The sequence below is a fragment of the Hevea brasiliensis genome, chromosome 2 (assembly GCF_030052815.1).
Source record: "Hevea brasiliensis isolate MT/VB/25A 57/8 chromosome 2, ASM3005281v1, whole genome shotgun sequence".
Taxonomy (NCBI): Eukaryota; Viridiplantae; Streptophyta; class Magnoliopsida; order Malpighiales; family Euphorbiaceae; genus Hevea; species Hevea brasiliensis.
The window spans coordinates 103,093,487-103,116,778 of NC_079494.1; the positions used below are offsets into that span (position 1 = coordinate 103,093,487).

General features: G+C 30.8%; 3 protein-coding genes across 3 annotated transcripts; 2 read left to right on the forward strand and 1 right to left on the reverse strand.

The window, feature by feature from the left end:
- Nucleotides 1-2,863: 2,863 nt before the first annotated feature.
- Nucleotides 2,864-4,368, forward strand: LOC110640550 (peptidyl-prolyl cis-trans isomerase CYP26-2, chloroplastic). Its single transcript, XM_021791895.2, has 2 exons — nt 2,864-3,829; nt 3,980-4,368. The coding sequence occupies exons 1-2, from the start codon at nt 2,958-2,960 to the stop codon at nt 4,080-4,082; spliced, it is 975 nt and encodes a 324-aa protein (XP_021647587.2). The 5' UTR covers nt 2,864-2,957; the 3' UTR covers nt 4,083-4,368.
- A 7,882-nt stretch (nt 4,369-12,250) lies between these two features.
- LOC110640549 (kinesin-like protein KIN-8A) lies at nt 12,251-16,570 on the forward strand. The gene is made up of 7 exons (XM_021791893.2): nt 12,251-13,350; nt 13,788-14,061; nt 14,319-14,369; nt 14,458-14,550; nt 14,654-15,019; nt 15,096-15,773; nt 16,013-16,570. The coding sequence occupies exons 1-7, from the start codon at nt 12,497-12,499 to the stop codon at nt 16,046-16,048; spliced, it is 2,352 nt and encodes a 783-aa protein (XP_021647585.2). The 5' UTR covers nt 12,251-12,496; the 3' UTR covers nt 16,049-16,570.
- A 3,586-nt stretch (nt 16,571-20,156) lies between these two features.
- On the reverse strand, nt 20,157-21,643 carry LOC110640552 (protein MIZU-KUSSEI 1-like). The gene has a single exon (XM_021791898.2). It carries the CDS (start codon nt 21,182-21,184, stop codon nt 20,429-20,431), a length of 756 nt encoding a protein of 251 aa, XP_021647590.2. The 5' UTR covers nt 21,185-21,643; the 3' UTR covers nt 20,157-20,428.
- Nucleotides 21,644-23,292: the final 1,649 nt, after the last annotated feature.

Below are 23,292 nucleotides of genomic sequence, written 5' to 3' on the forward strand. Positions count from 1 at the left end.
TAAAAATCTAAAGAAAAATTGGACGCTACTTATAGTAGCGTCTCATTTTTCTTAAATTTTTTAATTATTTATTTTTTAATTTTTATTTTTATTTTATTAAATTTTAATTTAATTTTAAATTAAAAATATTATTTATAATAAAAATATTATAATATATATTATTAAATATTATAATTTTATTTATTAAAATAATATTTATATTTTATTTAAAATATAAAAAAAAATAATTAAAAATTAAAAAAAGGTTGAACGCTACTATAAGTAGCGTCCAACCTTTAAATTTTTTTTAATTGATTTTTTATTATTTAAAGGAAAGCTGGACGCTATTTTTGAATAGCTTTCAGCTTTCTTTTTAAACATCTGGACGCTATTTATAATAGCGTCCGGACCTTAAAAACACCACTATGATTAGCGTTTTGCATTCAGCCCGTCTACCTCAGCACAATTCATCCATTTTTGGTAATTAATTTCAAAATCACCTGTTTTGGTAAATTTTATTTTTGATTACACCTTTTTGGTAATTAACCCGAGAGAAGAGATGGTGAGGTTAGCGATGGCCAGCGGAGGAAGAAGAAAGATGGTGGATAAGTAAGGTGGAGAAGAAGGGGTTGGATCAGTTTTTAAATTAAACCGACTTACTCAAATTATATGATTATTTTATTACAATTACTTAATTTCAATTTATTAAAGTAAAATTCTTCGACTTAATTTTATTTCAAAACGAAGTTTTCCCAACTTATAATAATAAATTTTCAGATAAAAAAAATAAAATTATTCTTTTGTTTTATTTTTATCTTTTTCTTTTTCTATCTTTATGAAAAAAATTAATGAATAATATTATCAATAAAATTATTTTATTTTAAATAAATTTAATAATAAAATTATTAATTATATATATGTTATTTATTATTATTAATTAAAATTATATATATAGAAAAATACTAATATAATAATAATAAATTTCAAATTTTAAAATAATATTTTATTAATATTTTGAAATTTTATCAAGTTTTTATATAAAAAATAAAAAATAATAAACAATGACTAATAATTATAGATTTTTTAATTAAATATTAATTTAGTATTAATTAAAAAAAAAGAAAAAATAACATAAAAACTATTATTGCAAGTTAATGGTCCTTTTTTCCATAATGAAATTAAATTTTAGAAATTTTATGTTAACAAATTGAAATTGAGCAATTAAAATAAAATAATTACTTAAATTGAGAGATAATTAATGTAATTTACTCGATTGAATTAGGTAAGTGGAGATAACAAGAGGAGTGCAAGTGAAAAAGATAGATTTAGTTTTTATTAGAGGATTAAGTCATCTTAATTTTTTTTTTAGAAAAAATCAAATTAGTTTTTTAATTAAAAAATAAATTATTACAAATTAAAAATAATTTTATATTCTTTAAATTAATATAAGAAAAATTTTATATTACAAATTAAAGTTTAAATAAATATATAATATATCAATTGTTTAGGACAAAATTTATTTTACTTTCAAACATTTTAAACTAATTCAGTTTTGCAATAATAATAATAATAATAATAATAATAATAATAATAATAATAATAATAAATAAATAAATAAATAAATAAAATGGTATATAATTAAATTTGGGAGGAAGATAGTAATCCATCACATTTAAACTTTTACAAACACTTTCAAATAGCTCCTTCAAACTATTAAAAAATATACAATAATTAATTTTTAAACCATTTTTGGAAAATAATTTCTCAGTTATAACTTAATAAGATGTTTTAGTGAGAACATCAGGGCGTGTTCAATAGTGGAAAATTATGGTAATTTTTTAATGAATTCTGTAAAATAATTACAAAATATAGTTTTTAATTTATAGGTGCTAATTTTTATTTATTGAAAAATTAATATTTTATTTTTTAAAAATTTAATTAATATTTTTAAATTATTTTTCATTATCTTTTTTTAATAAAAGTCATATTTTTTCAATGAAAAATAACAGTTTTTCTATTACAAAAAATATATTACAACTTTTCTATGGCTAAATTATTTATTTACAATAATAAAAAATAATTATATCATTATAAAATAAATAAATAATACATATTAAAGTAAAATAAAATTTTAAATATATTTATAATTATTTATTTTTTTAATTAGAAATATATGAATAGTTGTTTAAATTAAATAATTATTTTTTATTATTAACAGTGAACATTTTTTTATTTTTTTTAAAAAAATGAAAATAGAGTATTTAAAAAAATAAAAAAATAAAGTTCCTCAGCATTTGCGTTTCTTTTTTTCTCCACTCTACTGATATACTGTACATTTTGGTAATTTTCACAGGAATTTTATTTAATATTTTACTTTTATCTCTTAACTTTAATATATTACTAAATAATCTTTTAATTTTAATTTTGTTTGATAAAAAATTTCTCTAATATGCGATAAGAGATTTTTATATTAAAAAAATTTCTCTAAATTATAATGTATTATCTATAAATATAATTTTAATATTTTTTAGTGAATAATTAATTTTCATTATTTTTAGAAAATTGCTGATATTTTTATAATAGATTTAGATGATTAATGAAATTTTTAATATTTTTTTAATATGAAAATGAGATAAAAATATCTTTTTATTATTTTTTTTAATATGAAAATTTAATATAAAAAATATGGGAAATTTTTATAAAATAAAATAAAATTTTAATAATTTTTTAATAATAAATTAAAATTAAAAGATAAAAGTGAAAAAAAAAAACAACCTCTATACATTCACATTCTGCCATAAAATATTATTGTTATTAATTTATGTACTGTGTCGACCCCACACAAGGCTTCAGATAACTTGTATGCATTACAAATTGCAATGGATGGATTTTCTCTGTATCTTTTCTTATCCTCAAAATTCCTTTCCCGGAAGAAAAGTCTTTAGCTTCAAACTGAACAAAACCCTCTTCACAGAGAAATGTTACAAAACCCCAAACTCCTCCAAATCCAATCCTCCCTTAAGCTCCATTCTCTAATACCACCAACACATTTTCAAAGCATACCCACTTGCCCTATCATCAAACAATGTTGCAAGTTGTCTCGCAGAGAGCTTGCAATTTTCAGCAATTCTTCATTGCTTCTTCTTCTCAGCTCTCAATCTCTAGAACCATTTAACCTGTCAAAAGCAAAAGCTGAAGAAAATTTGCCAGGAACCAGTAAAATTGATCAGCCAGAAGAGAAAACAGGGACTAATCCAAACTGCAGCAACCAAACTCCAACTAAGCAAGCATTTCTTGATATATCCGTTGATGGAGAACCTGTTGGCCGCATTATTATTGGATTATATGGAGAGGGTGTCCCTGCTGGAGCTGCTAGGTTCAGTAATCTTGTGAGTGGAGCTGCTGGTATTAGCTACAGAAGAAAAGAGTTCATCAAAATCATGCCAAACTATGTGCAACATGGTGGGGTGAGATCTTATGGTGTGGATGCTGAGCTTGCAAGTAGAAAAGGAAGTAACTTGGCAGTTGAAAGCCTCGCAGATGAATGGGAGAGACAGAGTGAGTGTTCAGGGATCAAGAATTCGGCTGGGACTGTTAGCATAATTGTGAGGGATCCATTGAAACCTCCTCCAAAGTTGAAGTTGATTGCAAGGAATGGGAAGTTAGAGATTGATAAAGAAAAGGTGGGAACTGATCCAAATGGTACCGAATTCGTGATCGCCACTGGGGATTCACCGGACCTGGATGACTCAATTCTGGTGATTGGAAGAGTACTAGAAGGTATGGAGGTTGTGGAGAGAATTGGACGAGTGAAGACAGTCCAAGAGAACACTGGTTCCCCCTATTTCAGGTAAGTCAATTCTCTGGCAGTTCTCTCGCAGAACATTGTTCTGTATAAACAGAAATGCTAAGCTCATAAAACAAGATCACCTTTTAAGAATTCATTGCATAATCACAGAGTTAATAAACAGTAAAATTATTTCTTTTTTCTGGTGAGCAGAGTTGCAAAGCTTATAGGAGACAAGAGGGCTGTTGTTGCAGAAAGAGGCTTTAACAGACCTTATTCAAAGGTGATTGTCACCAATTGTGGCTTGATGGAATAACACCAAATTCTTCTTGTAATTTCCCCCCTGCCAAAATCTCACAACAATATTTAAGAATGCAATCTGTCCTGCCAATGTTACAGTTTAATTCACAAAATACTTTAGGTTGTAAAATTTGATGGCTGCTGCCATGCCAAACCTAGTGATACAACAGTCAACAATTGCATGGTATGAATACATAATTTCTATGGTCACAGTACCTTGATCATGGAAATGGGTGAAGGAGATTTGTAGAAAGGCTAGAATGCACTTTTGATGAAATAAAGCAGATAATGCTTGCTTCCAACCAGCTGCTCGAGTGTTTGCTGATACAATCCAGGGGCAAAAATATCTGTGCTGACTGAATGGATCAAACTCCATTCCTTCATCAGATATTTCTTTCAGCTCCTTTCCTGAAACATGAGAAGAACATGATTGAAAAATGACAACAAACTCTCAAGCAAATAAAAAACAAGAGCAATTCACACCATCAACAGCAAATTCTGCAAATGCATGAGGGAAAAAAAATACATTTAAAATGACCAACAAACATAATTTCAACAATAGACCTGCTATGCTAAATTGGTTAGTCTACATATAAAATATAAAATATATAGAATTCACATATTTATATCTTAGATTCATAATAAATTAGGTCTAGTAGCATTGAGGATGAGTGAAATGCACTGCAAACTCATTTGATAAACAATGTCTTCCATAATGCTTGCAAATGGTTTGATGTGCATGAATTTTCGTTCATTGGATTAGAAGCTCTCACTTACAATTTTAGGATTAGGTTTTATAGGTACCAAGATTGATATTCATTGTTATTAGATTAAGGCTCCGTTTGTTTCACAGATTTTCCTAAAAATTATTTTTCGTATTTTTTAATATTTTGGAGCAGTTAGGGAAATGCGTCAACAAAAATTTTCTTGATCAAAACTAAGTCATTACTAAAGAAAATGACTTCGATAATCTTATTAAAATGTGAAAATATTTTTACATATATGATATAAATATATATCATTAGTTTAACATTACAACCAAACAATGAAAAATATTTTCATCATGTAAAATATTTTTTATACACAAGTTATTTTTTGCGAAACAAACGGAGCCTAATAGTGAATAATCTTAAAAGAGGTCGATGGAGAAACTCAAACTCAACACCTATTAAGATGTATAAAGACTAACCACGCTACCCATGATTGATTAAATCTAATCATTTCTTTCTCTTTATGCTAAGTATAAAAAATAGAAAATGAAAGAGTTATTTGCCAAAAAAACTTGAAATTTGATAATTTTTGCAATTAAATTCTGATATTTATATAATTGTCAATTAAACCCTTATATTTGATTGATGTGTTAAATTGACATTGACCGTCAAAAAACTGTTGGTATACTTAACGGAGTTCCACGTCAGCTGCCATATCATCATTAGAAAAGCCATATCAAAACCATAAATTTGTGTTCATTTGCCAAAAAAAGTGAAGTTTGCCAATTTTGTAATTAAACTTTGAAATTTACATAATTACCAATTAAACTATTACATTTTATTGGTGTTTCAAATTAACCTGATCATTAATAACTTATTAGTATACTTCAATCTTAGAAGTAGAGCAAAATAAAATAAAATAAAATAAAATAAAATTCTTCCTTCTCTGCACAGTCAACTCTTTCTTCAAATAAACTATTTTATCCTTAATTTTTTTCGGGTCTTTGTCTACACTTCAACTATGCTTTACATATCATTAATCAATATATCATTTTGATTATACTTTTCACTAAGTTGCATCTATTTTTCAGTGATTTTGCTGTAAATCTCATTCAATTTTGTAACTTTCTCTTTAACCTTTTCCCGGCCATTGGAAAGTGGATCAAACCACTGGAAGAAAGAACAGTCATTCCCTAAATTAATTGCTTATTAATATCAGTTATCAATAAGCTTATAAAGTCCAAATCTCAACCAAAATAGTTAAAATAAAATCTAATATAATTAACTGTCAAGCACCACATATTAATGGTTGATTGATTGTAGGGTTAATTTGAGATATTAATTGGTAATTATACAAACTTTAGTTTATAATTGTAAAAATTGGCAAACTTCATGATTTTTTTAGTAATTAAATCTGATTTTGGATTTTTTATGTGGCTTCTTCAGTGATAATATGGTAGCTGACGTAAAATTCTTATTAAGTATAATGAAAGTTTATTAACGGTTGGGTCAATCTAAGACATCAATCAAACGTGAGAGTTTAATTAATAATTATGCAAATTTTAATAATTAATTGCAAAAATTGATAAACTTCAAGATTTTTTTGGCAATTAACCCAAAATAAAATAACAAAAACATGGAGGTGCCACCAATTAGGATGAAGAATTATTTCGTCAAATTGCAGGTGAGTTCATTAGAGATGTGGATAAATTAATTATTGGACAATACAGTGGGAATCATGGAACAAGAACATGATGATAAGATAACATATACTCCACTCCAAAGCATTCATGAATTCTCATAATTTGAGTGCTTCATTGGCCTTCCTTAGAAGGCATATCCATTGTTTATAGTTTTAACAAAAACACTAATCATGATAACGTGGATAATTATATACCACTCACTCTATAATCGATAAAAATTCTTATCTAAATTCGATTTAATATAGATTTAAAATACAAAAATGTGAGATTCATGGGTTTAATAGGTAAGTCTCACTATACATCTAATGTCTTAAATTCATGATAGACCCAATTTATACAAGAAAAATTCATATAATTGCTCATTTAATCACATGTTAATTAATCAATTGTTATCTTGAGGCAGTCTCTTTGTATTTAAGGTTCAAAATTTTCACTTAAAATTGTGTTTAGAAAGACAAAGGGGTCGAGCTGGAACAACAGGTTTAGATGATTTTAAGTTATGAATGTGTTCATTTAAATTATTTATATAGTCATTATATAAAAAATTATACTAAATTCAGATTAAATTGTGACTTTTTGATTGTTTTGAATTAAAATATTGCTTTTATCATAGAAACTAATTCTAATAGTTTAATTAATGTCAAAATATGAATTGATCAAGTTAATTCAAACAGATCAATTTCGAGTCAAATTAATTATCTAATTGACATCCAATCAAATCTTTAAATTTGTCCGTTATTTTAAATTTAGTATAAATTAAATTAACAAATTCACGTTGAATAAAAATATATCATATGTCATTTGTTTGATGTGAATGGCATATGCTTTACCTTAGACTAATTAAACTACAAAAGTTTCAAAATTTATGTTGGAGTAACAACTTATAGTTTTGCGGTATGAGCACTTAGAGTCTCAAGAATTAATTCTTCATTGTAATTCAAGACATGTGATTTCGTATCGTTAGCACATAGATGAAAAAATAGTTAATGTCATTAAACATGTTGACGTTACACATTAAAAAATCAAATTTTCTGAGTTGGTAAATGTGGGTTGGCCTAATGTATCTTTTCATCTCTAAATTTATACATCTTAACATATCACCCCATCAAGCTTTTGTTCTTCTAGCGAGAGTAAGAAATAACCACTTTTATAACGGATAATTTCTCAGTCTTTAACTGTATCTAAATGTAATTTCTCTAAAACTTAATATATTAACATGTAATCATGCTATGGGATCAATATCTAATGTGCTTCCAAGGTTACTTGAGTAGGCTCAATCAGGGAATCTCATCCAAGGATACAAAATCTCTTAATACTACCCCACTTTAACTCGTTTCCTTTTTGCCGATGACACTATTCTCTTTGGTTAAGCATCCTTGGAAGAAGCTACTCAAATTGATTCCATTTTAGGTAAATACAGTTTAGCATCTGGGCAATGTATCAATTAAGCAAAGTTTGATATCACATTTAGCTGTAACACTCGTCTTGCTTGTCATAGAGAAATTGCTAATATTCTGCATATTCAAAATTCTAGTTCCTTTTTGAAGTACTTGGGATTGCCTGTTTCTTGGGGTAGATCGAAAACACAAGCACTATCCTTTTTGCAAGATCGTATTCTCTCTAAAATCCAAGGATGGAAGAATAAATTCCTCTCTTAAGCAGGAAGAGAAACTCTTATTAAAGCAATTGTACACGAGGTTCCCTCTTATGTTATATCGATATTCAGGCTCCCTAGTGGTTTTGTTAATGACCTCCAGCAGCTCTTAACAAAATTTTGGTGGAGGAATTCATTTGATAAATCGAATGTCCATTGGTTAGGTTGGAATGAGTGTCTTAGCGTATGAGTGAAGGGGGAATTGGTTTTAAGAATCTGAATCTTTTCAATGTGGCATTATTGGCTAAGCAGCCTTAGAGAATTCTAAAAAATTCGGACACATTATGGGTGAAGGTGGTGAAGGGTATTTATTATCCCCACTCAAACTTTTTAAATGTTAAGTGTGTTGAATTAGTCCCTCACGATCATATTTCATTAGGGAATTATTGCTCATGGGTTTGGAGAAGCTTCTTGATTGAAGGTAGAGATGCTATTTTGTCAGATTTGAGATGGAATGTGCTAGGTTTTTCTTTCATAAATGTGTGGAATGAATTTTGAATTCCTACTCTTCCGGGGTTCAAGGTTAGTGGCCTTAGACCACTAGACTCTTCTATTTTGTATGTTGCTGATTTGATCAATTCTGAAACTAGAAACTGGGGCAGACCTAATATTTACGCATCATTTGAGCCTAAGGAGTGTTATGAGATTTTGAAATTTCCTTTAGCGGAAACCGCTAGAGAACCTGAAATGGTTTGGCATCTTGCGAAACAAGGAGCATCTTCAATTAAAGCGGTGTATTTCAAGATTAAAAAAATTCAAGCTCATTCACAATCACAATAGATGGTATCCTCTTCTTCTTTTCAGGTTTGATAGCTTTTTGGAAGAAGATTTGGTCTTTGGAAGTTCCTCCAAAAATCTAGAATTCCATTTGGAGATGTTGTAAGAGTTCTTTGGCATCCAAAGACAATCTTTTCAATGAAAATGTAATGTAAATCCTAGATGCCAGCTGTGTAACCATCAAGAGGAAACCATTGAACACTTGTTATTCTTTTGCCATCTTGCCAAAGTTTCTTGGTTTGGGTCGCCTTTGGGTTATTCTCCTAGGGAGGCAAGTTTTGGTTTTGTTATGGGCTGGTGGAAGCACGTTTTGGAGAACTTCCCATCAACAAACCAATATTTTGTTCAATTCTCCAGTTATTTATGTTGGAATATTTGGAAAGCTGTTGTGTTCCAGGATTGTAAGCCTAATCCCTGGCTCACCATTAAGAGGTGTTATCCCTTGTAACAACCCAATAGTGGGGTGAATTGGGTTTTAATTAAAAATTTGGAAGGATAGGTGGAGATTATCAAGTGAAATGCACAAGGAAAAGGAATGAAAGAAAGAGCGCAAGAGATTTTATAGAGGTTCGGCTATCTCACGTCTACGTCCTCTCCTTAAGGCCCTCCTTAAGAGTTAATTCTACTAAAATTTTTCTTTGATTGAAGAATAAAACCCTTACAATTACCACAAAAGTAAACCATTACTCTTTTATAAATCCCTTTATACTCAAGAATAATTTAATGCTCAATCGCACTCAAGTAGCAATAAATGTTCACAACAACTTTGAACTAACTCTCAGAACAAAGAAATTATAACTCAAAATATCAAGCTCTCAATAATCAATTATGGCAGCTTAAGTTCTAGAGAGAGAAGAAGAAGTAACCACCCAAAACCCTATTTTATTAAGTTGCAAAAACTCAAGTTCAGTTGTCGAAGTCATTTACTGTGATTGTCGAAGGTTGGGGCACTAAAAAACATCATTTAAAAAGTGAACTTCAACCGTCGAAGGTCCCAACTTCTGCTACCGAAGTGAACTCTGGAGAAAAAGGACATTTAAGCTTTAAAAACTCAAAAACCATTATTTTAAAGAGTGAACTTCGGCTGCCGAAGTGCTCTCTGGATAAAAGGCACAAAAATGGCATTTAGGCTTCAAAAACTCGTAACTTATTAACTCAAACTCAGATTTTTTTATCTATTTAAACCGTTGAAAAGTTAATGTGTTAAAATTTTCAATGAAAATACTTTCAAAAACAAATTTGCATTTCTCAAAAGTAAAAATTTCATTTTAGTCCCCCTTGGTCAAGAATAAGTTAAAAATTCATAACTTTTTGACCTAAACTCGGATTTTCGATCTGTTTAAACTGTTGAAAAGTTAATTTAATAAACTTTTCAATGAAAATACTTTTAAAGACAAATTTGCATTTCTCAAAAATAAAAATTTTATTTTACTCCCCTTTAGTCAAGAAAAAGTTAAAAATAAAGACACTAAGAAATTTAGAGAAACCTAGACTTGAGCTAACATAACTAACCATTTGAGATTCGTAAGATAAAAGAAAATTTTAAATTATAGCGTCTCCTTGATCTTTGCTTGAATTTTTTATCTCTTTTAATCTTGATTTGAAATAATTTCTTAATTTTGAACTTTGGACCTCCAATCTTAATACAAATACTTCTAAAGTAGATCAGTAGCACAATAATTATTTATTATCATCAAAACATAGATTAAGATCCCTAGGTCCAACAATAGATTTCATAAGGACATTCAGGATTTGTGTAATTTGGGTTTAAATCCTACGAGTCCTATCCAGCCTATGACTCATCGAAATAATAAAGGTCAAATTAAATGGTCCCCTCTACCTGGTAATGTAATGTCAAGGTAAATGTGGATGCTTCCTTTGATTATATAACGGCGAAGGCAAGTATTATATACTTATTTGTAAATTCAAAAAGAGTGTGGTTGATGGATGTGCTGCCTTCTTTCCATCAGTTTCCCCTTTTAATGCAAAGAGTTTTGTGCTGAAAGTTGTTTATCCTTTTCTTAGTTGTAGAAATTTTCGAATTTTGATTAGGTCATTATCCCTAATCCTTTGTTTAGATCTTTATTTGTGTAGAAGAAATGCGGAAAAATTAAAGAAAAGAAAAAAAATAGAAATTATTTGGATATCTTACTAAAATAGAGGAGAAATAGAATTTCTCTTCTAATAGAATTACCTAATGCAATGAGTTTTAATTTTATTATTATATGATGTTATAAGTAATTTTAATATAAATAATATCTAATCCTCTCCATTTCACTAAATTGGAAAAAAATATTTTGGGTTGATGAAGAAAAATTTGGAAATATAATTTTTTTCATTTTCTCTCATTTCTCTCATTTATTTGCTATCCAACCAAAGGATGAACATTCAAAAAATAATTATGTCATTTTCTCTAACAATATTCAAATAAATTAATTGATGCTTCTGTTTTTTTTTTTTTTTAGTTGTATTATGAAGGATTAAGCTAAGATGATCTAAACATAATTATCCAAGAAAAAGTAAAATAGCTTTATGCCTATATCTAATGACACAACTATTTCTTTCTTTCACTAAAATTGAATAAACAAGAAAAATGGGGTTTGGTTGAAGAAATTATTTAAAAATTTACTTGAGAATTTGTAATTTAATTAACTTCCTGAAAAAAAGTGAAATGCAAATTATATATATTTGATAGCATAAAACTAATGTTTGTCATCATTCATCCGCTTATGAATATATATATATTTTTATTTAATTTAATTAAAATTAAAATTAAAATTAAAAATTTCATAATTAAAATTATTTTTCCCAATTTTTGTCTAAACAAGTGAAAGTAAAGCAAAGATCTAAACAACATCCAATTTTTTATACGAGAAAATCAACTAATCTTGGTTTGTATCGAAGCAAACCCATTGTGTGACGAGTTAGTATTAGCCAGTTAGCCACTCGATGTACTTTTATTTAACCGTCAACGGTGTAGGATAGAAGTTTGCATGGACAAATGGTGTGCCTGAGCACCACTATATAATTCACCCTTTGCTTTTGCTTGCTTTGAAAAAGATTTGTACTTTAATTATTCACATTAGTCATTACGAATTTTGCTAGTGGGCCCCATGGCTATAATATCTAACCGTTTTGGGGCTGACAACATTTTGACCGTTGCAAAAAATTCTTTTAAAAATTTTCATTTCAAAAATTAACCCGATTAGCACTCCAGTTTCTACTCCTTCCACTCCCTTTCACTGAGGTTTTCACTTTTTAGCACATTGGAATTTAATTCTAGAGGACTGCGAGAAGCAAAAAGTGTAGTGTTAATAGCACCTCACTTCAAAATCTGACCTTCCCCGCTAGCCGTCGGATCTTACTCCAAATTAACAGCTCCGAGTCGCCCCAAAATTAACTCACAAAGTTGCAATCTTGATCTTCCCTCTCTTTCCATTTCTCCTTTTAGCTTCAACTCAGTTCCATATCCCATCAATCACTCAACTTTCCAGGGAAATTTCAAAACTTTCTTGCATTTTGAGCAGTTACTCGAACTGGGTTGGAGAAAAAAAACAGGCATGTTTGAATAGCTAGAAAATTTAGAATGCCAGTGTCAACCAGGTCTCATATCAACAGCCAAGACCAAAATGGTCCAAACACAGTGCAAAGAACCAGACCTAGCTCGGATCAAGAAGAGACCCATGTGAGCTTTCCATTGAGAAATCCCCACCATGGCTTGAAAGAGAAGATGAAAGCTTTGACTCTGTTATATGAGCAGCAAAAGAAAGCTTCTTCAACTCTTCGGAACCTCTCCCCCAAACCTGAAGAGAAACGATTCTCGACACATCCAAGCGTGGATCTCCTCAGTTCTTGCAAAAAAAACGAGAGAGATTTTAAAGAAACTAAAGATTCTGAGCAAGACAATGTAATGAGAGAGAACACAATGCCCACGGTGCCTACATTGCCTAATGCGAAACTTAATTCAGCAGGCACAAGAACCTTTCTGTTGCCACAGCCACCTGTGGATGTTGCTAAGGAGAATCTTGTGATGGGTCCGGATCGTTTTATTGGGTTCCCTTCGTTTCCAAGAAAGGCCAATGTTTCGACTACAGTCGCTAGGAAGCTTTCGATGGGAAGTTCAGTGCCACAAACAGAGCCAAGAGAGTTTCTTGGGAAAGAAAATGTGCTAGAAGTGGAAAAATTAGAATCTGTTTCGGAGAAAAATGAGGCTAGTGGAAGCCGCATCTTAGTGTTTGTGAGGCTTAGGCCTATGTTCAAGAAGGAAAGAGAGGCTGGTTTGCGCTGCTGTGTGAAGATTGTGAATAGAAAAGATGTGTATTTGACTGAGTTTCCTAATGATAATGATTATCTTAGGCTAAAGAGGGTTCGTGGACGCCATTTCACCTTTGATGCTTCGTTTTCGGATTCAACTTCTCAACAGGAAGTTTATTCTACCACGTGAGTTTGATTGCTTCAATTTGAATGGATAAATGTTAGTTCTGAGAACGATTTTCCTGCTCGTGAAGCTTGGTGTTGCTTGTTAACAACTATTTCTTGATACATGAAATTCTGATGATATACCTGGAAATTTAACTCCCCCTATGCATTTGAATTCCCATGATTTTGCTGAATAGTTGTTAGCTGAAATTTATATAGCTTCATGTGCTTGAATCACAATTCCTGCTAATATTTTTTAATTATGCATTTGAGACCCTACAATCTAGTAATCTGTGTTTGTTTTGATTTACCTTTGCTAATGTTAGCCAATGTGTTTGGTTGCTGAGAAAATGAAATGATTTTATGAGTCTAATGATTCTAGTCCGACAATCAACGAATAGTCAATAGACCATTTCTTAGATGGGCAAAAATGATGACCGATTGAATTGAATTTTCAGGACAGTAGAGCTTGTAGAAGCAGTGTTGCAAGGAAGGAATGGATCAGTATTTTGCTATGGTGCCACTGGTGCTGGGAAAACATACACAATGCTAGGGACAGTGGAGAATCCTGGAGTGATGGTTTTGGCAATTAAGGATCTTTTCACTAAGATTAGACAGAGGAGCTGTGATGGAAACCATGCTGTTCATCTTTCATATCTTGAAGTTTATAATGAAACTGTCAGAGATTTGCTCTCTCCTGGAAGGCCTCTAGTGCTTAGAGAAGATAAACAGGTCTGCCTTCTTTTTTATATTCAATTTATTCCTCTATTTTGCTTACCAGAAAATAAAATAAAAATTTCTGATGCTTTTGCTGGATTGACACTGTCACACTGTGTTAACATTCCCTCTATTTCTTCTTTTCCAGGTTCAACTTTTTTGTTATCTATGGCCTGTCAATTTTCCTCAAGGACCTAAAGTTTTTGAAGTTTATAATTTGTTCATATTATAGATTTGAACTGTCTTGAATGATATTTGTTCCAATGTAACAGGGAATTATAGCAGCCGGCCTCACTCAGTACAGAGCTTATTCTACAGACGAAGTAACTTCCTACTTCCATAAAAGACTACTTTGAAGGTCAGTAGTTACTTGATTGGAGAAAGTTGATATCTTCATCTGTGCTATGGCAGGTAATGGCATTGCTTCAACGGGGAAATCAAAACCGAACAACTGAACCGACTCGTGCGAATGAAACCTCTTCACGATCACATGCTATTCTGCAGGTTATTGTCTTCGTTTTTTCGTTTCTTCTTGTTATGATTTCAAGGGAAGAAAATTCCCTTGTACTTTTTTAGATTCTTGAAAGGTCTATTCTGCTCCTTTCAGGTTGTCGTTGAATACCGAGTTAAGGATGCTTCAATGAATGTTGTCAATAGAGTGGGGAAGCTCTCACTCATTGATCTTGCGGGATCAGAGAGAGCCTTAGCAACTGATCAGAGAACTCTTAGATCACTTGAGGGTGCAAACATAAATCGATCGCTCCTTGCACTAAGCAGCTGCATCAATGCCCTTGTTGAGGGTAAGAAACACATACCATACCGAAACTCCAAGCTCACTCAACTTCTCAAGGACTCATTAGGAGGAGCTTGCAACACTGTAATGATTGCAAATATCAGTCCAAGCAATCTCTCATTTGGTGAAACTCAAAACACCCTGCATTGGGCTGATCGAGCAAAGGAGATCCGAACCAAGGTTTGATTTGATAATTGTTCTAGTAATTTTGGCATGAAAGCTGACATAATAATGCCATTTGATTCTTCATTTGCAGGCATGCGAGGCAAATGTGGAAATACAACATCTGCCAGAAACTGAAACTGATCAGGCCAAGCTATTACTTGAACTGCAAAAAGAGAACCGTGAATTGCGAGTACAATTAGCTCGCCAGCAACAAAAGCTACTAACCCTCCAAGCACAATCCTTGGCTGCAAATGCCTCCCCAACCCCTCCATCAATTTCCTCTCTCTTAACTCCTAATACCCAACCAAATGAAAAAAGAAAAGCTAGGCCTTCCTTTTTAGCTAGGAACTGTTTCACTCCTGAATCCAGGAAAAAGGGAGAAGAAGAAACAGTTAGAGAGCTTCAGCGGACTATCAAGGCATTAGAGGCAGAGGTTGAGAGAATGAAGAAAGATCATGCGTTACAGATAAAACAGAAGGATGAACGTATTCGTGAGCTTTCTCGAAAGAGTGAGAAATCATTAGTAGGAGTTCCAAAGGAAGGGGCAAAGAGGGTGGTTACCAGGGCTAGCTTGCGACCAAAGGAATCAAACATGGGTGAATTGAAGAGTCCAAGTAACCGCTTCAAGTCACCGGTTCCGACTACAAAGAAACGAAGCTTTTGGGACATAACAACAGCTAACAGCCCATCTGTGGCTACACTAAATGGAAGAAAAACAAGAGGTCATATAATTGCAGAACCTGCTGCAGCTCCTTCCATGCTTCTTCAGGTATATTCCCTCCTTTATTTCCCCTGCACCATTGAAAAACAGTATCATTTTCTGCAATTGAAAGACAGTGACAACAAGAAATGACCAGAAAGCTATCATCTACATTTTCACACCTTAAAGGGCCCAGTGGGCGGAAATCCCTTTTTTTTTAATGTGTGTGAGTTTCTTTTTCTGAAACTGATGCATGTTTCTGGTTTGTGTTCTTATTTGGACAACACATCGTCAATTAAATCATTCAGCCAGGTTTTGCTCGTCAAAGACCACCTTTGAAGTAGGAGATTATTTGACAAGAAGAGGCAGCAATACAAAGAGATTAAGCAACAGTTAGTGATTGAGAAGTCATGAGTCTCCATCACATTGGAAAAAAAAAAAACATTATGCTTCGTAGGTGGTGAAATCTGCTGTGATCAACAAAGTCCTATAGAAGAGATTGTGTTCATAGTTTTTTCCCCCTGAAATTGACTTCTTCCATTCATCAGTACATATTTCCAAAAATGAATATTTATCCCTGAAATTTGGTGTTGGCTCTTCTGGTGTTCCACAAATCCAAGCCTGTTAGCATAAATCATGTTCCACATTTGGTGACGCCTGGAAAATAAATCATTATTCATGTGATCTTGAAAAAAATCCAGCAGAAAATCAGTGAAGTTAGTCTGTTAGCATAAAGTTGGCCTTGCCCAGTTTTATGCTTGACTCAAGTCTACAATTACGAGTCAAGTTACTTGTTATTTGTTGGTTTGTAAACATTTCACCATTTTACTTTGAGTTAATTATATCATAAACTATCATTCATTTCTCTTTGGGAGGATCTGTTAAACTGTATTACTGCATTTTTTTTGAAAACTTCCTTGCTGATATTTTACTCATCCCATAATTCAGAAACATTCCTGATTCAATGCACAAAAGCATGCAAATCTAGACTATTAAACGTGTTGATTCCAAGAGGTAACACTTACAGTATATGAAAAATCAACGTAGAATTGATTTGTTTATATTGATTGCATAGCCACTTGATCAAATCATAACTATATAACAATTAATGATAGCAATTTTTTTTATAGGATAACTAAATGAAATTAGTTATTATGTTGAGGAGGCCATGACGAATATAAAGATAGAGAGAGCTAAATGACAAATACTGCAGTAATATAAATGAAGCCATTTGATAGTTAAATAACCCACTTGAATTTTTAAATCAACCCTGACATTGCTGAACTTTGTCAACAAAGTAACCTTTTGTTTTTTCAAAATATTAAGGGAACAGTAGAAATGCAGATTGGCATTGGAACTTTCATTGAATCTTTCGGCTACTTGTCTGAACCAGCTTGACTTGCAGCTGCATAATTCACTGGAAAAGGAGGAGGAGGGTTAGGTTGAGAATCGATTAGTTATTATAAATACATCTGCCAAACTCTTTTTGCTTCAAATTCCATTGCAAATTTGCTGAAGCACTGTGTCACCAATCACCTTTAATTCACTACCATTCATTTGCAAACCTAATTAAAATTTTTGGTTATCGAGATTGCATTAATATTATTGTTCTGTGTGCATCATGAACTGAGCTTGCCTTTGCTAAATTTAGAGACGGCCTTTTTGACATCGAGGACCTCTCCTTGTCTCATCCATTGCTAGTGGCCACTCTAGACCACCCACCACCTCCATCGACAACTCAAATGTGGGAGAGAGAGAGAGAGAGAAATGAAAATTAGAAAAGATTTAAGAATAAATAACCCGTTCCAGCTGTGTATTTTAAATAAATTCGAGGTGGTTTAAGGTTATTAATCCGGCCGGAGGTTGATCCAGCGAATGGATCAGGTGAATCAGGTGAATAAGTTAATGGTTTAATCAGTGAATTAATGGTTCAATCAATGGATCATTAAAATTTAATTTAAATATATATATAAATTAATTAAATATGATATCTAAAATATATAAATAAATAAATATAATTAATTAAATTTTTTTTATTTAAAATAAAACTTTAACATTTATTAAATTATATTTAATAAATTTTAAAAGTATTTTTAAATTTTATATAAAAGTATTAAGTGATATAATGTGTAATTTTTTTTATATTTGTGATATATTAAGTATATGTTAAAAAAATAAATATATTAAAATAAAAAAATAACTACCAAGTTAGCTCATTTAATTTTTATTTTAAAAATTTTTATGAGATTTTGAGTTCAATTCTTTATATTAATACTAAAAAAAATTATTTTATTGAATAATTGAACCGGTCAGGTCAATCGGATCACACTGGTTTACTAGTTCAACCGTCGAGTCACACCGAATTACTTTTTTATCTGGTTTAATTATAAACTCGAATTAATTTGAAAACCGATTCAACCAGTCGGTTTGATCCGAATTCTTTTCAAACTCACTCTATTTTTGAACTCCGGCAGGAACAAGAATGGAAGCAATCTCATTCTTGACCTTGTATAATGTCATTTCTAGGGATTTGACTTGAAGTAACTAAATAAAGCTTATCATATTAAATTGAAAAAAAAAAAATTCATAGTCCTTAAAAGTGAATAGACATAGGGATAATAATTAGTAAATTACCCATGAAAATTACTCTACTTAATTCACCCCAAATTATATTAAAATCTATTTTTAAATATCCGAACTTGTACCAAACTCAATTGTTATACTTCAAAAAATATTACCATTTAATTTTATATATTTTAATTAATAATCTACACAAAAAATAATTTTTATTAATAGTTTATATTTAAAAATTTAATGATTATATTAAATGTTTAAATTCTATTTATTTAAAATATAATATATAAAAATTTATAAGTATTATTATTAAAAATATTTATTTTATATTTAATTAATTATTTATATAAACGAATTGATCTTAATTAATTACATATATTATTTTTTAAATTTATCATAAACTCAATTATATATTATCTAAATTTATCCTCTTAAAATTTAGTGAAAACTTTTTTTTTTTTTTTGCGTAAAAAAGCACAACTATAATTTATTCCAACTCTCACCCAGAATTTTTTTTTTGATAATCTAAGTGGATGGGCCATAGATAAATAGCCTATAAAACATTGACAAGATAGCAGACATCTAATAGGCTTAATCTACGGAAAAAAAAATAGGCTTAATCTAAGAGAAGAAACAGAGAGGCAACAACTCTAGGAGATGGGCTTAGAGCTGTATTTATGAGGAAACTTGGTGGAGTAATCAAAATAATAATGAGTAGATGATGAAAAACACAACCTCGATTTCTGCGTATGCTCATATCAAAGGATTGTTCTTGTCCCGGCTGTAACCCACACCCTCCCAAATTGCCACTTTCCTTTCCCTTCCTATGTATTTTTAGTCATTACTTGGTAGAGGAAGATGACTAAATAAAATCTTTAAACATGGAGAAAGGGTAGACATATCCAGGAAAAGTGTTACATATTACCCTCCCAAAGATCCTCAAAGCTGAATAAAATACCCATGTCAAAGGGGTTTTCTTTTTTTTTTTTTTCTTGGGGATAGAATGTAATTCAAAAACTGTGTAGAACTTAACAGAGAAGCTTTAAGATTTAACAGAAGAATCAAATAACAAGGTAAAAAGCAGTCAACAAATGACAAAGGCTTGCTTGATTCAGCTGTCTGGAATTAAAAAAATTTTTTTTTCTCTTTGTACTTTGCTTTTGAGAAGTTCTATGATTGGGCTTTAATAAATTTTCTTGGGATCAATCCTCACAGAATTTTTGTTCCCAAAAGCAATTATCGGAACATATTTTACCCTTTTGGATCAAATACTGAAAATTTTGTTCTGTCATAGATATGTGAATATAAAGATGAAAAATAAGAATCAACTAGACTTGTTATTGATGAACTCAATCAATCCTCCCCTCGCATAGACTGAGGATGAGTCCTCAATGACCATTTTCTTGCCCATCAACAGTTTAGGGAGGGCAAAAAAAGAAATACGTCATTTTAGATGCAAAAGTTGCAATTGCTATCTCAGCAGACAAAATATAATGCAAGAAAATGAAATGAAATAGACCATAAAAAGTTCAATTGCTTGGATATTTGACTGCATATAAGCAAGATAAGACCATCCATGTAATTATGTTTGTTCTTGATGGCCTAACTTTCAAGTGTGATTGAGAAAAAATTCAAATGATTCCAAGATGATAATCCCAACAAACAAGCTGATAGATCCCAAAATCCCACTCCAATCACTTTCTTGGTAGCCCTGTTTTTGTTAGTATTCCTTTCTGGAGGAAAAGAAAGGGAAATTTTCCACATTGAAATGAGTGTGATATAGAAAATATAGAAAGAAATTAAAGAAAAATGAGAAGATATTCATGATTGCATTATAGCCTCCATGTCTCATCACTCACATAAAGAAAAAAAAAAATCACACCCTATACATATACACTTTCATGACCCCACCTATCAATATCATCATGTTCTAATGTATTTGCCCCTCCATTTACAACTAACAAATACGAGTAAAGCCCCACTTACCCCCCCATTTTCTCAAAGAAAAAAAAAAAGCAACATAACAGAAAACTTGGACAGTGCTAGATCCTCCATTTTCATGGTTCTTCAAGAGCTAAACAAGTATGACTAGCTTACAGTTCCAAAATTGCTATAAAAAATTAGGAAACAGAAGGAATATGCAAATAACTTTAGACTCTTAGTAAATAGATACTGAGCTCAGGAGCTCCATTGCTGTCAGGATTCATCATGTAGAAAGCCTCAGAATCTCTAGACCCAACAATTCTCTCAAACTTGGCTCTCATGAACATAAGTTCACCATCAGCTCCAGGCTCACCTGCAGACCCTGGCAACACACCAGCACCCATTGAAATTGGTTCCACAGCTTTCAATACTCTCCACTCTTTAGGCCCACATTCTCTCCTTGTTGCAAAACCACACTTCTTCCCATTACAGTAAGTCCTCCACATAGGCTCTTCCAGCAATCTCACTGCTCTGTTTTTTTCCTCTTCTTTCTCCTTGTCACACTCCAATGCAATTCTCACCAACCCAGATGCCATTTCTCGAACCAATCCACTAATTGGTGTAGCAAGTTCTATAAGAAAAGCTGGAGGCGAATTGGGATCCCTTTGAAATGCAAAATGAACATGCCCACGGCGGTAGCCAAAAAGGGTGCCAACCACTCGGGGTCCAAGTCCCATTGGTAGATTAGACCGATTCTTACCAAAGGCTGAAAGAACAGAACGAAGCCTAGCAACTGCTACTGCTGGCAGCTTCTTCTTTGGAGTTAGCAAAGCAGCATGGCTCCTAGCATTTTCTTTCTTGTCTTCCTCGATGGAGTTTGAGGAAGACTTAAAGGTTGGAACTTCATCATTTTCAGTTCCAATCTTTTTAGTCCAGTGGAAGTGCCTCTTGGAGGAGGAGGACTCTTGAGATGCTCTAGCCATGACTGATGGTTTTGAGAAAGCAAAATAGGGAGAACGGTTCTCCTTATAGATGGTGTGGGGGGTGAGTAAGGCAGATTCGGAGTTTTGATTTCTTTTTTATCTTTTATTGATATGCGGGGCTTCCATGCATTTCTTTGTTCCTAGCCCTTGTTGTGCAGCAAGAGAATCCTGACAAAAGAAACATAGGGCGCCCCACCAAACTGATTTAGGAATATGAGATAGAGAGATTTGAACAGAAAAGAAAGGAATCAAAGGAGACAATTAGCGTCTAATTTCACTTTCTTGTGGGGTAGGAAGAGAGGGATTTGCTTGACTGACTCTTTTGACTTGAATCCAAAAGCAGAAAAGAATGGCTAAAACAATCCATTAAAAAATAAAAATCCAACACCGAACCAACTCTTTCTCGGTTGCTCCAACATCCGCACAGGAGTATGTTCTCCCCTTCATTGTCTTCCGGGGTAAACATGCTTCAGGCAGATGTTGGGTTCAAAACAGTAACCAAAGCGATCAGTCTACATTTCCACCAACCTAGGAAGTGACGCCTCCTTCCCTGTGGGTCCCTTATTAAAACCACAGTCTCCTGCGTTCGTTCGTGATGCAGCATGAGTCTTAAACAACACATACAAATACGATACACGAAGGTATTGGAGAGAAGAAATAAATAACAACAATAATAATAATAATAATAATAACAATAATAACTCTGCTAAAATTTATTAATTAAAATTTTTTAATTGATTAAGAACACAAGCAAGACAATTAACAATCAATGTAAAATTTTTAAAATTTATTCAGCTACTCAAAAGCAGATAAACACCCCCATCAAATTGAACAACTTAAATTCTTCTTTTGAATTGGTTATATATATATATATATATATCCTTTGGCAAAACTATAATAATTTTATTAAAGTAAGTTAATTCTTATATCTTATACATATGTAATATTCATAATTGATATCGAATCTCAAATGACCATTAAAGACTTTACTTTAATGCATGGATTTATGGTGTATTGATAGCAATTTTAATCTCTTAATTTTAATAGGAAAATAAATCTAATTTTTAAGAATTTACAATTTAAACTAAAAAAAGTGTGCTAAAAATATTTACACTGGAAAAATTTAACCCATGAGTGGCTGTCTTGTTTATATTTATGATAAATATAATAGATAAATGTTGCATTACTTAAAAAAAAAATTACTTTCATGTCTTTAAAATTTGTATAATTTTCTCAAGTGATTTAATTTCACATACCTTTTTTCATGGGAAAAAAAATTATTAAATTTTAAATAACGGTGAAATATATATATATATATATATATATATATATATATATATATATATATATATATATATATAAACAAAATTATGATAAAAACATTAATCAATTAAAATGATTTACAGATATCACTATTTTTAGTATATACATAGTAACTGTAACAAAAATAATAGTACTACATTTTTTATATATTTTTTTTTAAATTTTGATTATATGTTTGAATTTTATCTCTTTTTAAAGAGAAATTATATTTAAAGAACAAAGAATAAAACTAAAGTTATATTGTACATAAAATTAATGCTTAAATTCTAAAAGTCATTTTGTAACTATAATAAAATTAATTCATTTATTACTTAAATGAATTAAAAATGCACTTATTATAATAAAAGAAAAAATATTTAAATGAGATATAACTCAAGAGTTTTTCATAATTTATATTAATATTATCAAGGATCATAATTTATTAAATAACTTTAACACAAAAAAACAAGGTAACAGAAAAAATTACTTGTAAAAAATCTTTTAAAGACCAATTTTATTATGTTTATATAAATATAGATATAAATTAAAATATATTAAAAATATTAGATTAAACAAGAAAAATTAAATACTAATTAAAATAAAAAATTTAAATAACTAACAAGAAAATTAAAATAAATCATAATTAGGATATAAGGTTACGTTTGGTAGAGCGCAATGTAATGTAATCAATTATATAATGCAATTAAAATTATAATGTAATATAATGTAATCATTATTATAATCTTATATTTTGTTGTAAAATAAAAATATAAATAATGTAATGTAATGATAATTTTTATTTTAAT